The sequence below is a fragment of the Choloepus didactylus genome, chromosome 5, assembly GCF_015220235.1.
Source record: "Choloepus didactylus isolate mChoDid1 chromosome 5, mChoDid1.pri, whole genome shotgun sequence".
NCBI classification, from domain to species: domain Eukaryota; kingdom Metazoa; phylum Chordata; class Mammalia; order Pilosa; family Megalonychidae; genus Choloepus; species Choloepus didactylus.
Genome location: NC_051311.1, coordinates 48,038,582 through 48,059,903, shown reverse-complemented (window position 1 = coordinate 48,059,903; position 21,322 = coordinate 48,038,582). Strand labels below are relative to the sequence as shown.

Sequence of the window (21,322 nt, the reverse complement as noted above, 5' to 3'; positions counted from 1 at the left end):
GGCAATCTTTGGCATTCCTTGGATTGTAGACTCGTCGCTCCAATCTCTGCCTTTGCCCCCTGTGTGTTTGTGTCTTCTCTTCTGTCTCTTACAAAGACAAGTGTCATTGGATTCAGAGTTCACCTGGTTAATCCAGGATGATGTTTTCTTGAGATCCTTACCTTAAAGACATCTGCAAAGGCCCTTCATCCAAATAAGATCACAGCCACCCTTTCTGGGTGGACGTCTCCTTTGGGGGAGGCCACCATTCAACCCGCCGCACTGGGTTTATGGGATCTGAATTTCCACATGCCCAGCTGCTCCACCATCTCATCATAAGCCTCTGTGTACTGGTCTGGAAGAACAGGGCTCCAGTCAGACCTTCGTGTGTCCAGCAGAGGACTCAGAAACAGTAATAATAGCTCCAATTTAACAAGCAGTCACTGTGCACCACTCTGCTAAGTCCTTTATGTGCAGTAACGCAAATGATTTTCACAACAACCTGTTGAAGAGGGTGCTGTTGTTACTCACCTTTAAGGTGAGAACACCGTTTTGTTGAGCAGTTCAGTAACTAACAGAAGCTCACATAGCTTGCAAATGGGAGGACAGGTGTGTGAATCCTGGGCTGTCTAATTTTTAAGCCCATTGTTCTTAAAGACCACACTGTATTGCATTTCTATAAAAGGAGAGACTTGTCTGTAATCGTGCACTATTAAAAATATTCATCATGCATCAGCTTCTCTGGGCAATAGCATTGAAGTAAGGGCACTGGCTTTGGAAGTTTCAGGAGGAACATTTTGGGTAAGTGCCATATGGATTTACCCAGGCATCTAGATTACAGGATTGTTTGATCACGACAAGTGTGCTGATGAGAAGTTGTTTCATTTATTTGAGAAATTGTTTCTTAAGGAAGTAATAATATACCTAAAGTTCCAAAAGAGCACATACTCCTCTAAGAAATGTGCAAATTCTCACCAGCTCACAGAGAAGCAAGTTTCTTTGATATTAGACACTTAGACACCTGACAGCACAGGACAGCTCTTCCCTGCCTCCATTCCCATTTCAGTCACAAGCCCTCCTCCGTGGAGTCATCTGCTCCCGCTTGCCCTCCCCTCCCTCATCTCTTCTTCCATCATCTTGGCCTACACTCATTTAGCTCCCCATGTGCACCTTCTTCCTCCCACCAAAAGGCTTTTTCCTCCCAGACTCTACTGTCTGTGGTTACTCAGGTCTCTCTCTTCTTGTTCCCTTGCCTCAGACCTCCCCTTGATCACCACCACTTCTTTAGGAAAGCTGCTCTTCACCTTTATTACTAGGTCAAATATCCTTGTTATAAATGCTCATAGCTTATAAAATTCTTTAGTATTTAACAGTTTTCATTTTTCATGAACTTATGTAATTATTTAATGGAAATCCCTCTTTATGTCTATTCTGGAAGTCTTATCATTAAAGGGTTTGTGGGTGTTTTTGTTCTCCAATTTATTGCCAGTACCAATAGCAGTTCTGGGAACTAGTGGACAACCTTGAATGAATGAATGAATAACAGAAGACTTCCTAGGTTCCCACTGGGTCCATCCCAGAGGTCTGGATGCATTAACTGGAAAACTTCCAACCCTCTGTCTCCTGGGATCAGGTGATTTGTGGGAACAGTTGGGAAATCCCTATAATGGGCTTGTGTCATGGGACTTCATCTTATAATCTCCTGGGTTCTGTTTCTTCCCTCAATATCCTTCTCTCACAGGCCCCATGGGTCTTGGAGTCTCCCAGACATTGACCACCTAATCACTAGCAGAGTAATTCAAAGCTCAGTGTTAAACACTGGTGTGAGCTGGAGTGAGGAAGGAAGCAAAATGGCTTCTCTATTGTGTTAGGGAGAGTTTTCTCCAGGCACAATTGTTTCTCAGATAACTTGGAAGCCACAAGGGCTAATACCTCAAAATATATCATGGGTGTCTACTTCCATGTGTTGGTGGGATATCCCTGAGATCTCCGGCTCAGCAACAGAGACCTTAAGGTGAGGGTCACTTTGTCTGAACCTCAGCTTCCTCCAGCCCACACTGCGATTTCCAGGTGCACTGCACAAGGCCATTTGCTGGTTCCCACTCCTTTGCCAGAAAGGAGAGGCTATTTGTGAAGCAGAAGCTCCATTTATAGAGTGAGGCCATCTATTAGTCCTAGAAGAATGATGAGAGTCATTCTGGGAGGAAATAATCAATTATACAGTCCCCTAGGATTGTCCAAAGACAGACCAAAACCCCAATTTTACTTAAAGATGAAAGCCATTGTGTTTCCTTAGGTAGGCAAAACCAAAAATATACCACTTCTTTCAAAGAGATGAAGCTTAAAAAGATCAAAGTTAGAACATCTTTCCTAGGACAGTATCTCTTTCCACCCATTTGCTAAAAACACATTTGGAAAAGCTATGACCCATTGATGGGCACTGGAATAACATTTCAGTCAACAGTGTAATGATTGAATTAGAAACAAAATTAAGCATTTCCAGAACCTGTAAAAATGTAAAAATGGAATTTTATTCATTGATTTTGAAAATGCAGGCATTGGAAGGTACCCATTTGCCTTCTTTTTCAAATAAGGGGATTATTCAAAGCCGGTTCCAGAATGAGGGGTCAGAGCACTGATGAGTCTTTGAAATAGGGGCAGATTAGTTCATAGTCAGCACATTCTAAGTCAACATCAAACATACTGGCCTTACCCTCCCCACCAGGCAGAAACCAACTTTGTGTACTAGGAGCTTGGAATCTTTTACAGAATAGTTTGTTCACAGAAAATAGACCTTTATAAGATGTTCCATGGCCAGAACCTCTCTGTACTTTGCTCATTTAGCTAATACTAACTCTACAACTTGATCAAGGGTCTGAACTCAAAGCTCTCTTGTGGCTAAAATATTTTTTATTAAAATTAATTCAAAGAAATATAAAGAATGTTAATAATCTCTCTCCACACACTCCCCTGTCTATTTCCACCTTCTTTTGGTAACCAACATTAACACTTTGGTGTGTTTCTTACACCTCTTCTCTATGCACCTGCAAACCTGTCTACCCAAAGCACACCCATAAAACTGGGGCCCCACTGTATACATTATCTGGCACAGGCATTCTTTATACCCTTAATGTGTTTGGGACTTTCTTTTTCCGGATTGCCAGAAATAGATCTAACTAGTACCTATTAGCTGCTTCATCTTGCACAATGTGGGGAAAAAGGTGCTGATCAGCAAGTGAGGAGTCCTGTGATGCCCCATCAGCAGGCATATTGCACTGAGCATCTATCAGAGTCTGAGAAGAACGATAGCTCCTACTTTCTTCTGTCTTCTGTCATCCCCATCCCCAACTTCCCCATAATTAAGGAGCCCTGGATATGGCGGGTGGGAGGGAACCAACCCCTGCTACTTGACTCTAAACAGAAAAGCCTGGCAGAATAGTGCTGGGGCTGCGTCTAGAGCCTGCTGACACTAAGGAGTAGCTGATGAGCTCAGAAAACAGATGAGAAAATCTGGAGGAGAGTTTACAAAGCACCTGAAGAATTGTGAGTCAAATTCTCCCAGAAGATTGTTGGGATGAGTCACCTTCATTTATGATGGGCTGGTGCTCCAGAGCTAAAATGACTTTACATTGGATCTCTGGCAATTTTCAAAATCTGGGCCATTAATCATTCCCATGAGCAGTTTTGCTTTCTAGGGAGTACAGATACATTTGACATTAGCCTGTTATGTGGATCCCTTCTTATAGGGACAGGGATTGGGGTTACTCTAGTCACTGAGTGCTTATGAAGTGCTGCTGGTTACTGGCTATGGAAGGGACAGGATTACGAGAGAGCAGACGGGGTGAGGGTAGAAAAAACTGTAAATGAAATAATAGGGTTGAGTGAAGAATATTTCGGATAGATGTATGTGTTGAGGAGTGAAACCCCAGGTCTCCCTCAGTCCCTATGGTTGGACGGCCAAGACTTTATAACCAGAAGACCTAAGACTACACCAAGCAGCTTGGGCAAGGACTGAGAGTTTCCTAGGAAGACAGTGGGTAACAGAAAGACTTTGCTGTATTCCTGAATGAGGGGTGGATGGTTTGCAATACTGAGTTTTGCTGAATGTGAGTTGTCAAACCCGAATCCTCACTATTGAAAGATGTGCACATGTTTTGGGACCCGTGATGAGCTTTGAATCGCATCAAAACCTGGGAGGAAGAGATCTCTGATTCTGTTAGCTACAGAGGGAGATGTGCTAAGATGCCTACCCAGGGGCCCTTCCCCAACTGATACCCATACCCAGAGACGTGTGCAGGAAGCACAACTCAGAATCACCAGCAAGGCTGTCGGGATGTATCTCTACTTTATTTTATTTTATACTTTATATTTTAAAATGCTTTCAGACTTAGAGAAAAGTTACAAAACTAATACAAACTCCATACAGAGAGCCCCAATATCCCCATCTCCTACCTCCCCACCCCAGATATCTAGATTCTCCAATTTTAACATTTTGCCACAGTTACAAATCACTTTATATCTCAAATTTGAAATGCTATTAAAACACCCAGGTGGAAATGTCCAGGCAACAATGTGAAAAGACCTAGACAAGTGGACAGATTGGCTAGAGACGGATTGTGCTCTCTGGCAACGGAACATTGGCTCCCTGATTGGTGAGAATCAAATGGACTTTACCAAGTCTGTGTATATTTAAATCTTTTGAGTTACCATTTTTCATTAATTCTGTGTGTCACGATTGCTCACCTTTAAACATTTCTGAATATAATTGACAATAATATTTTTTAATTGTGTATAATAGAGTGGTATATCTTAGATTTAATTAATTAATACCAACCCAAGGCTCAGTGACATCACTGTGGGACTTGTCTGATGGGGCCAAGGGACCTCCCTCCTGCTTGGCTCCTGCTCACAGGGACCCTGAGCTGCTAAACCTCCCAGCCTTACCTTGATGCTGCCATGGGCACAAGGTTCCTCTGCTGGGTGGCCCTCAGTTTCCTGGGGACAGGTGAGTCCAGGAAACCAATTTCAGTGTGTGCGCGTGTGCGTGAGCACGTGCGCGCACGCTCTTGTGTGCAAGGTATGATTCCAATTGCTGTGCTCATTCTGATCCCAAATTCTGTCTCTGCAGGTCACACAGGTGCTGGAGTCTCCCAGTCCCCCAGGCACAGGGTCATAGAGAGTGGACAGGCTGTGAATCTCAGCTGTGATCCAATTTCTGGACACATCTATCTCTACTGGTACCGAAAGATCCCGGGGCAGGGCCTGGAGTTTTTGACCTACTTATGATACAATGAAGCACTAGACAAATCAGGGATGCCTGAGGATCGATTCTCTGCTGAGAAGACTGATGGATCTGACTCTGTTCTGAAGATCCAGCCCGCAGAGCTGAGGGACTCAGCTGTGTATCTCTGTGCCAGCAGCGAAGCCACAGTGCGGTGCTGTCACTTCCTTCCTGTTCACAAACTGTCATGTTCTCACCTCTCCTCGTAGTTCTCAAGCCCTGAACAAAAGAGTTGCCCTGTTCTTCCCTCACCAAGGGGAATAAGTGGTTTGGGGGCTTCAGTTGTTCTTCTGATCATAAGAGATTGGGAAATAACCTTTGAAATATTAGAACAGAAACTATTGGATGGTAATAATTATGGCTTATGGATTTCTGGGATTCCTTATAGTCAGTTCAAGATTCTAAACTGGGAGTGAATACCAGAGCCTCAGCCCTCACGGCTAGTGACCAAGTCATTATTCTCTTGTAAATACATAATTTTCCACACATTTATAGTAAACTCACCTACGAGTGTCACTAGTTCAGCCCTACACTGTGCCCAGGTGTGGGCCACCGGTGGAAAACACTGTTAAGACAGCAGGCAGCTACCAGCCTTAAAAAGATTTAATTAGAATCCTTAATAAGAATTACCACTGAAATCAGTTATTCGGAAGCAACTGTCATCCACAATAATGCACATTTAATATCCTTGTCCATATACTGCCTTTTTGTATTTCCCAAGATAATCCTGAAGTCACTTGCTTGCTTTATTCTTCCCTAGCCTGATTTTTTAATACAAACTCAAATTTAGTTTGGTTTCATAAATCATAACCCTGTATGGGAAGGTATTTAAAGGAAGTAGTTCAAAGACAACCCAGATAAGAGTTTTATCAAAGCATTTAGAATTCTTTCAGATTCCAGAGTAGTTGTACAATTTATACTCCTGCCAGAAGTATATGAGAGTTTGGGTTGATGTATATGCATATATACATATATGTGTTTGTGTCTGTACATGTATGTGTGTGTGTGTGTGTGCGTGTGTGTATACTCTGTAGGTCACTTTTTCACTCTATTCATGGTGTCTTTTGAAAAATGAAGTCCTTAATGCAAACTCATTCAATTTATCTCACCACCACCCCCTTTTTGGTTAGCACTGAAAGGTTTTACATAGTACATGAAGAGGAATAACAGCACTTGAAGCAGACAGTGTTAAAGGAAAGATGCAACTACAAACACTAGAGCAAACATTAAAATAACAAAGCAGAGTTATGGCTAATAAGGCAAGAAAAAAGAAAAGATGGAATTATGAAAATAATCTATCCATAAGAAGGTATATAAAGAGGACAATGGGAACAAATAAGAGAGAGAACTAATTTAGAAAAAATAGCAAAACAATAGACACAAACATAACCAGATCATTATCCTATAAAATCTAAAGAGTATAAATGCTACAACTGAAAAGCACAGATTATGATGTTGAATAAAAAGTAAAAACCTAACAATATGCTGCCTACCAGAAATATGCTATAAATATAAAGACACAGTATGTTAAAAGCAAAAGGGTAGAAAAAATGTACTATGCTCACAATAATCAAATGAGTAGCTATATTAGTTCCAGACAAAGTAAATTTGAGAGCAAGAATATCATTTGTATAAAGAAGTTCATATCCTAATGATAAAAGTAACAGTCTATCATGAGAACATAGTGATCAGAAATATTTATGCACCTAGTAACAGATTTTCAAAATACTCAAGTAAAAACTGATAGAACTGCAAAGAGAAATAAACAAATCCACAATTATAGTTCAGAGATTTCAGTACTCCTCTCTCATTAATTGATAAAGTAAGTAGACAGAAAATCAGTAAGGATTTAAAAAATGAATATCATCAACCAACTTGTCCTAATTAAAATCTTTAAAACACTCCACCCCCAAAGCAGAAAACATACATTATTTTCAAGTGCACACTGATCATTTACCAGGATAGACAATATTGTCACATAAAATAACTATTAGTAAAAATAGAACTATTCATCGTATGTTCTTTGACTACAGTGGAGCTATATTGGAAATCAGTAACAGACAGTTCTCTGGAAAAATTCCAAATATTTGCAAACTAAATAACAATCTTCTTAATAACCCATGGGTCAAAAAGAAAATCAAATGAGAAATAAGAAAGTATTTGAAACTGAATAAAAATGAAAATATAGCATATCAAAATTGGTGGGAATTACTAAAACATTATTTAGGGGGCAAACTGAAGAATAAGGAATAATTCCCAACTCATTTTTAGGCCACCATTACCCTGATTGCAAAATCAAACAAAGATATTTCAAGAAAATAAAACTATAGACCAATATTCCTCACAAACACAGATTCACTAATTCCTTTAAAATCTCAGCAAATTAATTTCAATAATATCTTGAAAGGATGATACACCAAGACCAAATGGTTTACAACTCAGCAATACACAGTGGTTTAACATTCAGAGAAAAAAAGTCTATGCAATTTACATCAAATACAAAAAAAGGAAAAAAAAAACATTTGTTCAGCTCTATAAATATCTAAAAGACATTTGACAAAATCCAACATCCATTCCTAATAAAAATTCTCAGCAAAACTAGGAGTAACAGGAAACTTCCTTTACCTAATAAAGGGCATTTATGAAAAATCCACAGCTAAGTAGTAGAATATTTATGCAATTAGACTGTGATTAAGTTAAGGTGCATAATGTAATATCTGGTTCAAACACTAAAAATAGCACAGGAAGGAAAAAATAGTCTTTTCAACAAATGATGCTATAAAAACTATACATGAACATGGAAAATGAATGAATCTCTATCTTTACGTTACTCCATAAATCAGGGTTTGGCAAACTGTGGCCCATGAGCCAAATTCAGCCTCCACCTATTTTATATGTGGGGGTGGGGGGGCAGCAGTTAACAATGGTTTTTGCATTTTTAAATGGCTGAAAAATTAAATTATTTTGTGTCATATGAATAGTATGTGAAATTTAAATTTCTGTAGCCATAATTAAAGTTTTATTGGAACACGGTCATGCTTACTTATTTGCATATTGTTTCTGGAGGCTTTTCAAGGACATCACCCGAGTTGAGTAGCTGTGAAAGAATCTGCATGGCCTTCAAAACCTAAAATATGGTCTTTACAGAAAAATTTTGCTGACCCCTGCCATAAACAAAACTTGAGAAGGTTCAACGCTTCGATGAATTAAAAGCTAGAACTATAAAGCTTCTGGAAGAAAACATAGCAGAATTTCTTCATGACTTTTGGTAGGGAAAGATTTCTTAGAGAGAGCAATGTTCTAACCATAACAAAGTAAGAAATTGTCCCTTATCAAAATTTAATAAAACCTTATCATCAAAAGATAACATTAAGAAAATTAATTTGTGCATATATATATACACACACACATTGATATGTATCTGATATCTGAAAAGGACTTCTATTCCTAATATAAAGAATTCCAACAAATCAAACACAAAAAGTCAAGCAATTCAATAAAAAAGAGTAAAATTGTTGAACAGGGTCTTCCCAAAAGAGGATATATAAGTATGCAGGTTCCCCTTCAGGACTGACGGATTTATTCTCCCAGCTGCTTAGAAGATACTTCGGTTGACAGAACTCCACAGGCAGCTCTTTTCAGGAATTAGCTTTGGTGAAAGGCAGCAGCTTTGCCCAAGGTCCCACCCACTTCCCAGGGCAGCCCTTGTCTCATGACTGGCTGCTACCTCCCTGGAACATTAATGAATAAGATTTGGAATTTTCATCCCATTTTTGGCAGAATGCTTGCTTCTTGCCTCCCTTGCTAGCACACGGAAAGGATGAGCTTGAGGCAGGTCAACATCAAATTGGCAAGAACTATGCTGTGTCCCGGGAGATTCTTACACTTAGAAACACCCTCCTCCTTGGGCAGTACCAGCAGAACCCTAACTCCTCCTAGTAACTGTGCTCCTGGCCACATGGGGGCACTGTGGATCCACAGTGAGGTGCACACAGTGCAGTCTGGTAGAGGGAGGGTTAAGGGAAACAGCTTGACTTGGTCCTAGCTTCAGGGAGATTATCTGATGAACCAGAGGCAGTGCTGGGATTTGAGGGGTTGGTCATAGGCTTCTCCCACCAACTGACATGCAGGTGTGTTTATCACAGCGGGGATCCACGGACTGCAGCAATGCACAGAGCAGTCCTCTCTCAGAGCCTCCATTGGATGCAGAGTCTGAGGGGGCTTCAGTGGGCCAGCCTGGATAACTAATGCCAGGTGTAGTCAAAGGAGCAACTGTCTCAGGGGAAAATTAGAGGAGCTATGGGTGATGGTCGTTTGCCCAAAGCCTCAGCACAGCCATTCTCTACCTGCTCTATAGGAGGCTGGACAGCAGGTGGGGGTGGGTGGGGTGGTGTTGGGTGGGAGGTCTGGATCCTTTGAGCCTGGTGTGCAGGGTGTTTGTAGCAATCTACAGGGATGGTGACATCAGAACTGTGTTTCCACAGGCAAACCCTCCAATAAGATCAAAGGAAGTACCAAAACTTTTGCTTTCTCAGCATAGGAGACAAGAGCCCTGAGTAGGGAGATGCACAGTTTTGTCCTGCCTTACTCTGCCAGGGGCATCGGGCTCCTGTGCTGTGTGATCCTTTGGCTCCTGGGACCAGGTAAGTTCTAAGCACAGTTAGGGCATCCCTTGAATCCAAAGTTTTCAATTGTTGCTGGAGTATCAAACTCGCTCCTGGGCTACGTCATCAGCTCTTGTCTCCTGTCTCCACAGGTTCAGTGGATGCTGGTGTCATCCAGTCCCCAAGATACCTAATCAAGGGAAAGCCTGGAAAAACCATTCTGAAATGCTATCCCATGGCTGGACACCGCAGTGTATACTGGTACAAGCAGGACCTGGGTCAGGGCCTCCAGTTCCTCGTTCAGTATTTTGAAAAGATGCAGAGAAGCAAAGGAAATATAGCTGATCGATTCTCAGTTCAACAGTTCGATGACTATAGCTCTGAACTAAACATGAGCTCCTTGGAGGTGGAAGACTCAGCCTTGTATCTCTGTGCCAGCAGCTTGGGCACAGCCCTGCAGAGTTATTGGCTTTCTGTACTCAAACCTTCCTGTCCCAGCTAAGGATGCAATAGGGAGAGGAAGTGGGGGCTGCCTCACAGCCCTAGCCAAGTCCCAGGGAAGCTTATAGTTCTATTTTTTTTTTTTTTTAACACTGTCTCTGCCCCACTGAGCTTAGCAGGAGCACTCCTGAACATTCAGGCCCCAGATTCACCAACATTCTCACATCTCTATCGGTACCTTCCAATTCCCTGAAAATGGTAAGAGCTCCTACACTATAAGAGTGTGTGTATACATTATATGGTTTAATGCCAAGATAGACATTATTGTGTGCATTTTTTAGATGAGAAAGATATCATTGTATCATTTCACAGAGTGGAAGTGATAGCTCATGGAAATTCCTGATATTTCAAATTTTAAAATAATAGAATCATGATTCAAACCTACATTTCCATGGCTCCAAAGTCAAATGTTTCCTACAATTCCATAGTGTTTCCTGAGTCCTGGTCAATATGATGTAACACAGCACTGGCTTTTCCATTTCAAGACCAGCTGGGCACTGGTGGGAAGGCCACACATCATGGAATGCAGTTACTATAGCTAATTGTCTGTCAACTTCCAGGGCATATTCCTTCAAGCCAGAGAATATTTGCTTGTCCTGTCATAGTTCCATATGAAGCTGGGCCTCTTAATATAGGGGCTAAGTTATGAGGGGGATTTCCTGGTAAATTCTCTGATTTTCCAGTGAGAGTTCAGCCAGAAAAATAAGAATTCTCTAAAAATTTCAAGTAGAATGAGAGTTAATAGAGGGCAATCATGCTTATAACCCACTGGAAGGGCTGGAGGAGGGAGAATCTTGGAAGGCTACAGCTTGCTCTCAGGTTCACCACTAGTAATTAGAAAATCTGAAGTTGCTGTTGTGTCCCTGCTATTGTTGGGGTCACAGTGTTCTGGGGGTGCTTCAAAGGGAGTGTCCAGAGGCCACTGCAAATCTGCCAGTCTACTGCTACTGCTGTTGGATGGAAAAGCCATTCTTCTGTCATCCAAAATTTCTCCAAGGATAGTGTATTGGAAGATGCTAAACTGAGAATATGCTGTCAAGAAAATCTGGGAAATGTAGTTTCAAGGCTTGCCAAAAGGAAGAGTATTGGGGGCATTTAAGCATACCTGTGCCAAGATACATTTACTGCACTCCACTATACAGAGCAGAAAATGTATTGTGTGAGAGTAAATTTTACATTTTCTGTAATCTTGTCCATGAAAATCTCTTGTAGTTTAGCTGTAAAATCATTGTTACTCATTTGTTAGTTGATTGAAAAAATATTTCAGGAAAATCTAATAGTAAAAAAATCATGGAGTATGGGAAATGAGATTTAATTTAAAACACACACCTCTTGTCCTTAAGACCCAGCAGTATAAGATGACCCAAATTATTCAAATATGCATTTATAACTTACGGAAACCACATAAATCAGGCTGTCTCCGGGCAGGGAACAGATGATATATTCTAAAGGGTTTAAGTGAAAACAATTTAATCAAAGATGACATTCAGAGGGGTGGATGGGGTTCAGGAAGAAGAGGTTGAGGGTACCAAGGGGAAGCACAGTGGGAAAACAGTGCTACTGGGCTACTCCTAAGTCTAAAGGGGAAAGAGGAGGGAGCTGTATTATTGGAGCCTGATGAGAGCCTTGCGGGGAGGCTGCCCAAAAGGAGGGACTCAGCCACTGCCTCTTGCAAGTGCATCCCCTTAGCAAACCCAGCTAAATTGCTGGGCAGTGCTGTCTGTAGAGCCCAGGGCAGGGTAGGGGAGGTCAGAGAGTGGATTGGGGTCAAGGGTGGGGTGCAAATAGAGAATAACCTGCACACAGCTACCAAATGTGTGGTATGGCTATTTGCAGATTCTGGGCTAGTTTATTAGTGAATCTAGACTGCTTCAGTCCTACCACTTTTGTGAAAACTTATAGAAAATTCTCTTATTGCTTATTTTATCTGTGCCACGTATTTGTTAAGTGCTTTGAGTGCATTGTTTCGATGAATTTTGTAAGAACCCTATGAAGCAGAACTATTTTTACTCATATTTTACAGATGAAAAAAGTGATTGTTTAAGGGTATAGATGATCAGCTGAAAGGAAAGAGGCTAACATATCAAAACTGGGACACAAACATAGGCCATACTGACTGTAAACCCATTTTAATTCACTATACCCTTGTACATTTTGGGATAGGGAGACATTTTCAAAATTGGAACACTAATTAAAGCATCTCTTTCAGAAACCCTGGCTCTGATGCAAATATCCACATAACACCATGTGATGGTTAAAGCTGTATGTACCAAAGAAAAGAACTTGTTCTTAAAGCTGATCCATTCCTGTGGATGTGGACACATTGTAAGTAGGATCTTTTGGTTAGTAGGATCTTAACTTAAGTTGAGATGTGATCTCCTTGACGATGTGTCTTAATCCTCTTACTGAAGCCCTGTATATGAAGATAAAAGACAGAGAGAAAACAAAGAAAAAAGCCCCAGAGAAGCTAAGAGAGCCAGAGAAACTGAGAGAGAAGGACATACAGAGGAAGCCACTGAAGCCAAACCTGGAAGCAATGGAACCCAGGAGAAGAAGGGAAAGTCAAGCAGACATTGCCATGTGCCCGAGTTGGAGGATGGCTGGTAGCCAGTCTACAGGGAGAAAGCATCACCTACTGATGCCTCGATTTGGACATTTTCATGGCCTCAGAACTATAAACTTGTAAGTTAATAAATCCTCTTTGGAAAGCCAACCCTTGTCTGGTGTGTTGCATTTAGTCAGCTTTAGCAAACTAAAACACACCATTTCACCTGGGAGGCTGCGTGCTGAAGAGGAAAGGGCTCTGATCTCAGAGACAAGGAGCCTTGGGTCAGTTCTGCCTTGGGCTGGTGAATTGAAAAATATTTGGCACAGTTTTCCCATCTGTAACTGAGACTAATGATATATGTCTTATGGAGATTTCACAGCAAAATATCTAATACAAAGTATAGGATCAAGACATCTTTTTTCCTTATTAACTCTGACAAATTTCTAGTCTACCACAATTATTTCATGTGTGCAATATTGGGATTAAAGGCAGACACACTGATTATTTTTGTCTGAGTCATCTATGTTCCAGACACAAAAGTCATCTGAAATGCAAATACAGTAGTCTCATAATTTATTATGTGGAATTTACTACGAAGAGCTGCCTGTTAGGGGAAAATGAAAATGTTACCAATTGCAGCACTTCTGTTTGATACTTTCTGTAATATGCAAGAAGATATGGTCCTCTTAGAAAGCTGTGGCTTCAGGGCAATTGGCAATCACACAAAATGTCTGATATAGTAAGGGACAGTTTCATTTTAAGAGAGAACTGCAGTGTCCTGCAGCCCATCCTCTGCCCAACTCTGATTTGGGCCATAGCTGCAGTGGACTGTTACTTGCAAACCTGCATTCCTCTCTTGTTGACAGTGCCTCAGCTCAAATGCATGCTTGGAGCCTCTCTGCTTTCTGTACTCTGTGCTCTCTGTGCTTTCTCTGATCCTACATGGCCAGTCCACAAAGGCAGTCAGGGAATTCTCAAATGGTAAGACAGAAACAGGGGATGAAAGCTCTAACTCTTTGTGTAGATGGACATTTGGGAGGCATTCTGAGGGCTCCTCAGAAGGTCCCAGGGGAATCAATCTCCTGTAGCCTCAGCACAACCTCAATTTTTCACACTTACCCTGTTTTTTTTTTTTTTTTTTTTTCATTCTGTTTCATTCTCTCTTCTTTTTTTACTCCTGCTTCCTGGATTCCCCAAATAAACTACTTGCAAATAAGTTCCTGTCTGAAACTTTGCTTTCAGGGACCATCTAAACTATGACAGTGATGGAATGAGGTAGCCTTCAGGAAGTGACCACCATGTTTCTTGTATTTGTACTGTTGTACGTGAACTAATTTTCCCTAAGTTTGCTTTGATTTATTTTGAATTCAAAAAGTTGCACGTGTCCTTTCTCCCTTAAGATCTGAACCTATTTGTAACTGGATAGTCTGGGGTTGTGTTTACAAATACAGAGTCTGCCTGGACTCAGCTAACCACTCATTCAACAAACTTTTGAGTGCAGGGGCTGAATAGACCAGGTTATGTGGGGTTTGCAATTTATAAAATTTTATGGGGCTCTTTGAAAGGGAAACTATATAGTTACAATGTCTTGGAAAGGTCCTGTGCTAATGAAAAGGTCTGAAGTTATTGTCCTTTGACTTCATGGCAATTCTACCTCTGGCTACTTACTATGTTCAGGTTCTGTCCTAGGCCTTGGGAAACAGCAGTGCAAAAAAGAGACAAAGCTTCAAGATGAGGTGTGTGTTTTCAGAAATAGTGAAGATGTGACTCAATATTTCATAGTCTTGAAAAGGAGATGTTCTTGGTAGATGCATATCTCCCAAAAGAAGTTACAGTGTTGAGAACACTAACATTAGCAGTAGATCATAGCTTATTTGGAGAAAGTTTCAGAGCCATGGGAATCCATGTGCCCTACCCCGAGGAATCTGAGTCCTGAGCTGGAATTCTCCCCTTTCATGCCTGACCAACCGTGGGAAAGAGGCTCCTTTTCAGCATGGTTCTTGATCTCCTGGGATGAGGTGAGTTCTGGGCATGAATAGGAAAACCCTTCCTGGGTTCGCCAGGCCCTGGCCACAAGTCTTTGCATGTGGCTGCTGCATCAACCTCCTCCTTGTTTCTAACTCTGACTGTGTTCCTTTCTCGAGATCCCATAATTATAGGAATTACCCAGACATCAGGATAAGTATCCATGGAAATAGGGAAACCTCATGCTGAGATATGACCTGTATGAGAAACAACAATATGTCCTGCTATTGACTAGAAGTAAGTTTTGAATGATAGAAAATGTATAACTCAATAATGGTCTCCTATTTGGAGGGTATGAGACCCTGTGACCCTGGAGGCATCAGACAAGCACATGTCTGAGTGACTCTTTCATCCACATCACTGAGGAGCATCCTCTTTCTTAAACAGAAAGCACAGTCATAGGGACTTAAATGGTCCAGTTCTCTGTGGCCTTGCCCTGATGGAAGGGCGAGATCACACCCAGGAGAAAAGCAGAAGCCTGACCACTGAATGCCAGGGCTCCTACCAGTCAGTGGATTGAGGTGAGAAAGTGTAAAACATTTCTTCACAGTCTATTGGCCCTGTCCCCCAGACTTCGAAAACTCTCTGAATGTCTGGTGGCTGTTTTAACCAAAAGGATCACTATGGGCTGACATCCAATTATCCCAGAGTTTGGGCAAAGAAGAAAATTAATAAAATGTACTTGGAGGACAATTTTGAGCAGACAAGTCACAGAAGGCATCAGGGCTGCCCTGACAATCTTCCCTAGACTGCAAAAATATTTGGAAAAATTAAAAACAGTATACAAATGAGGAATTGTATCATAACAGGAATAAAAGATGCATAGAGGAGCAAATTTCCTCACTAACAGTCAGCGAAAGGGCATATACATTCATAAGTTGTCTTTCAAAACAGACCTGCAAATTCTTTCCATTCTGAATGATTCAACTCTCTGTGTTACTGATTTGTTCCCGTGGGGAAGGGGTGTGGCAGGATAGCTCTGCAGCCCAAGCATTCATCAGGGACAGGTGACATCACTGAGTGTCTCCACTGAGAGCTCAAGTTCTTTTTCCCCAAAACAGAGCTGGGAGGCATGTGATTCTGCCCCGGACATGAAATGGGCACCAGGCTCTTCTTATTTGTGGCCCTGTGTTTCCTGTGGGCAGGTGAGTACAGGACACAGGTGTGCTCCTTTCCTAGAATTCCCAAGAACCCAGTACAAGCCTTTCTCTTGAGACTGTGATGTTAGACTTTCTTCTCTATTTCAGGGCACATGGAGGCTGAAATCACCCAGAGCCCAAGACACAGGGTCGCAAAGACAGGAAAGGAGGTGATCCTGAGATGTCACCAGAATAAGAACCACGACTATATGTATTGGTATCGGCATGACCTGGGACAAGCGCTGAGGCTTATCTATTACTCAACTGGTGTTAACATCACTGACAAAGGAGAAATCCATGATGGCTATGGTGTCTCTAGGTCAAAAACAGAGGATTTTTCCCTGACAATGGAGTCTGCTGCCCCCTCCCAGACATCTGTGTACTTCTGTGCCTGCAGTGACTCCACAGTGCTGCACAGCTGCCTCCTCTCTGCACATAAAGGGTAGTCAGAGGAGTCCTGCACTCACTAGGCCTGGCCCCATCCATGAGAAGTTCCTGCCTCCCTGGAGACCTCTAAGCCATGTGCCATGTGATCCTCAGTGCTGGAGTCCATCCCCATGCCAGTCTCAGGCTGACTGCAGGTCACCCCAGCACCCCTGGCTTGCTGGTTATCTCTTCTGCAGCTCTGTTTTCTGCTGGCAGGAAGGAACATGTATCTTTAGTTGAGATACCTGAAGTCTTCTTTGATATTCTCCAAAGACACCCAGCCTTCCCCTACCTCTGCTACCCTTCGATCTACAGATGCTAATCTTCACTAAGGTCCCTGCTCCCGGCTGCCTTTCTTCAGTGAGGTCATAGCTGTATAAGACCCCATCTTGTTTGCCTACCACTGATCTCCCCACCATCATCTTGCACCAAGTTTCCCCTGGCTCTCTCCACTCCAGCCACATTTGTCTATAATTCAGTTATTTCCTCATTATGTATCACCTTCTTTCCACCCTGGGAATTTTTTTATAGGCTATTTATTATGCACTGAATATATGTTCCTTCTTTTATTTCTAGTAACTTCAACTCAGGCATCATGCCTTGAATGAATAACCACTCTTCTCAGAATTCCCCTATTATAGGCTCTTACAAAGCCATGCTCCTCTTGTTTGACTGGATTTAGCACATCAGTTTACCAGGACTTCTGTGACAAATATCACACCTGGGTTTGATTAAAGAAGGGATTCATTGTCTCACAGTTTTGGAGCCTAGAAAACAGGGCTTGCTTTCTCCAGGGCCTGTAGCATTCTGGCCATCCTCCAGCACATGGTGATCTGTCTCTGCTCCTCTATTTTCTGCTGACTTCTGGCTTCTACCTCCATGTCCAATTTCCTTTGCTTAAAAGGACTTTAGCTTTATTGGATTAAGGCCCACCCTCATTCAGTTTGGCCACATCTTAACTAATCATAACATCTTCAAAGGACTTGCTTGCAGATAGTTTCACAATCCACAGGACCAGGGGTTAGGAGTTGAACATGTCTTCAACATGTTTTTTATGAGGAACATGATTCAATCCCCAACAGCTTAGATGCAATTTTAATTTAATTATGTGACTATTTAGTTTATACCTTCCTCCCACCAACAACTATAAGCAACATAAGGGAGAACTGTACTTGTTTTGTTCATCTTTTTACCTACAGAACCTAGAATAGTGCCAGGCACATAGAAGAATTTATTAGATACTTGTTGAGTGAGTGAATAAATGAATGAATTGATGGAGCTCTGTTTAAACATCCGTGGATCAGAAACTCCTTTCTTGTAAACAACATACTGTATTACATTATGGCTGATTTTTGTTTCTGTTTTATTTTGATTAAACATGAATGAAACTCAAAATGGGTTATAGATCTAAATGTGAGATAAAGCTATAAAACATTTAGAAGAAACATAGGAGACAATCTTTGTGACCTGGGGCTAGACCAAGATGTCTTGGATAAATCCTGTGGGAATATGGATTGTTCCATGGAGTTACAGGTTAACAATTCTGAAACCACTATGTGTATATATTAGAATTAAGCAACACAGTAAATGGGTGGCAGATAGTGAGAGCCAGGTTTCTCACTGTTGGTGTGGGAGGCTACAGTCAAGTGAAGGGAGAAGGTTAGAATGATTCAAATGGTAAAGGATTAGAGTTGGAAACACCAGTGTGGACTCTGAACTCATTTTAATTTAATATGGATGCAGATGATTGATAGATATAGACATACGCCACCATACACAGATAGATAATGCGTATACACACGTGTTAGTAAACACATATATATTACCTTGCTCTGTCACATGAGAGGGCCTAGAAGCAATGACACCCCGGTAGCAATGAAGGCACAAAGTGCTCAGATCTTGGTTTGTTTTTTATATCATTCTTGAATAAAGAAAACCACGGTCTTTGGAGAAACAATTGATGATTTGAGAAAAACTTGAAATTTATTGTATTGTCATAAAGTAAAGGGGGGCTCAACAAACAAACAAGCTAAAAAACCAGAACATTGGAAATGAGTCAAAAGGACACAGGTGCCAATTGAAAGAGCTCCCAATGACCAAAGCTGGAACAATTTGAGCAAAAAAATAAATAAAGTAGTATTGGATTATAACAAAAAGTATAAAACAAATATCCATGAGTCCGCACTGATATGAATAAGTGTCTGAATGAATCAATAAATGGGCAAGAAAAACAAATCTCCTGTGTGGAAGAATTCTAAATAATTTATGCATATATTCTGCCCTCAAGGAGGTAAAACATGGCCCCACTCTAAGCATGAGTTGCACATAGTGATTTACTTCCAAAGAGTACAGTATGGAAAAGGTTGACTTTATATTACAGACACCTGAAAAGCTCTAAGTCTGTCAGGTGGTCATGGTTAGTGTCAACAGTGCTGTCATGTTTGTAGTAAACACCCTTGATATGATTTGATGAGAATGTGGCACTTTTCTGCTGTGGTCTTGCAGATGAGGCCCCCCAAATCTGGGTTCATTGTTTGGCATGGCTTAATGCACAGACAACAAATGGGCTGCAGAGGAAAATGAGGTTTATTTATGCTGCCAGGAGGGCAGGGGAAACTTTCCAAATCTGTCTCCTCATGGTGATTTTTCACTTGGCTTTTAGACATGTTAGAGACAAAGAAAGAAAATCATTTCAGGTAACAATGGAGAACTTCATTAGTTCTTTACCTCAGATATTTTCTACTTCCTTGAGGATATACTGACTGTGTGATACCTGGGGCAGGGTGCCTTGACGTCTGGAGTGATAGATGGAAGCCTATTCATATCTGGGTGCAGTCTTTACATATTTCTCCTCTGTGAGACTAAAGATCAAATTAAAGCTTGCTTACAGTTTAAAGGTTACATTTAAAATGTTAACACTACAGCCTTACTTCTCCAAATCCTGTAATTGCAGTCAAATCATGAGGAAAAGCTTCAGATGAATCCCAATCAAGGCACATTCTACAAAATACCTGACCAGTACTCCTCAAAACTGTTGAGGTCATCAAAAAAAGGGGGAAGACTGAGAAATTGTCACCAGCAAAAAGAGCCTGAAGATATATGGCCAAATGTAATGCAGTATCCTCTGTGCAATCCTGAAACAGAAAAAAAGACATTAGGTAAAAACTGAGGAAATTGGAATAAAGTATGGACTTTAGTTAATAATAATGTATCAACATTGGTTCCATTAACTGTGACCAAAGAACCATACTAATGCAAGATGTGAAGCAGGCTACAATAGGGCATCTAGGCTGTGGTCCCTGGTCTTCTATTCAGCTTCAAAAGAATTAATGTAAACCTGCAAAGCTTCAACTGTAGAATTTGTGCAGCCAAAATTTCCCCTGAAGTCTCCCCAAACCGTAAACACTTGTAAAATCATGGGCCCAAAGCAAATTCTCAGTTAATGACAAAAAGCATGGGGTCATAAAAGTTATTAAACATCTGCCCAAAGACAAATTTTAGATATGCCAGGGCAGGTCATAAGTTCTGATCACTGTGATAACTGTCCCCTCCTAGAACAAAGAAGACACAAGATGTTCAAAAGTCGAGATAAGATCACAGTAAAACTTTCCTATATAACAAGGCAGCTCACTCACACTCAGTGCATGCTTCTCCCTGAACATGCCACGTTATCTCTTTAACGTGTCTTCCTTCTCTTTCTCTTTAATGAACTCTACTAGTTAGTTTTACGGGCCCCTCTCCTTTCTGAATTCTTTCTATACTGAGAGTCCCAAACCTGGAACAGGGTTCTGCCTGGCACTACTATCAGCAGGGCACCAGTTACAGATATTAGTCACAGGGGAAATTGGATGTGGGATACGAGAGAATTCTCTGCACTATTGTCACAACTTGTCTCTGAATCTGCTCTAAAATAAAAAGTTCATTTTAAAAAAAGACCAGAAATCTTGAAAAATAACTAAAGAAGACTAGAAATTAAAAATATCACCAAAATTAAAACCTCAATGTCCAAGTTAAACATTTGAATTGCAAGAGTGAAAAAGAAAGCTTGTAGATTCAAACATAAAACTAAAGAAATTACCTAGAATGAAGCTTAGAGAGTCAGAGGCAAAAAAATATGAAACAGCAATTAAGAAAAATGGAGGAAAGAACAAAACATTTAGCCTAACTGGACTTGAGAAAAATTGAGTAAATGATGCTGCAGCAGATTGTTTTCAAAATGTCTCTAATTATATCTATTTTAATGTAGGCCAGACTTCCTAAGAAACTTCAATAACAACTTTTTGTTGTGTAATGAATTCCATAGTTTAAAGTGTCAATAAGTGTCAGATTCCTTCTGTGGAAATGGCTCTAGAGAGTTGTTATTACAGTAGATATTAACTATCACATGAGTCACTGTGCTAAGGATAAAGGGAATTATGATGGTACATTGGGACCTACAGAAAAAATGGAAGCTCCCAATTCAGCTCAGTGCAGAAGACATGAATTCAGCCTGTGACTCTGAAGATGTTAGGGAATTTCAAGTGCCTTCAGAAGAAATCCGAGACAATTTTCCACCTCCTATCCACATGATTAAATGATTTTGAGCCTGTGTGATTAATAGAATGGAAGGTCTAGGGAGGCAGGAAGGAAAGGGGAAGAAATGAGAAGTTGGCTTGGAGTTTACACATTTAGTCTTTTGATATTTTATATTTGAGGTGCTACTGGCACAGTCATTCATACAACATATACTTATTGAGCATCTACTATGCTCCAGGTACTGATTTTGTTTTTTTAACAGATAAATGATTTTAATATGGCCTTAGGATACAAGATAAATAAA

The 21,322-nt window shown here is 41.0% G+C and overlaps 1 pseudogene and 2 gene segments (V, D, J or C); all 3 read left to right on the top strand.

The window, feature by feature from the left end:
* Nucleotides 1-21,322, top strand: part of LOC119533988 — a 209,656-nt gene that overhangs the window by 9,899 nt on the left and 178,435 nt on the right.
* On the top strand, nucleotides 4,898-5,530 carry LOC119533996 (annotated as a pseudogene).
* Nucleotides 15,945-21,322, top strand: part of LOC119533990 — a 193,005-nt gene continuing 187,627 nt past the window's right edge. Inside the window, 2 exon segments of the C gene segment in view lie at nucleotides 15,945-16,083; nucleotides 16,186-16,473. Of these exon segments, the coding sequence occupies nucleotides 16,035-16,083; nucleotides 16,186-16,473 (337 nt within the window).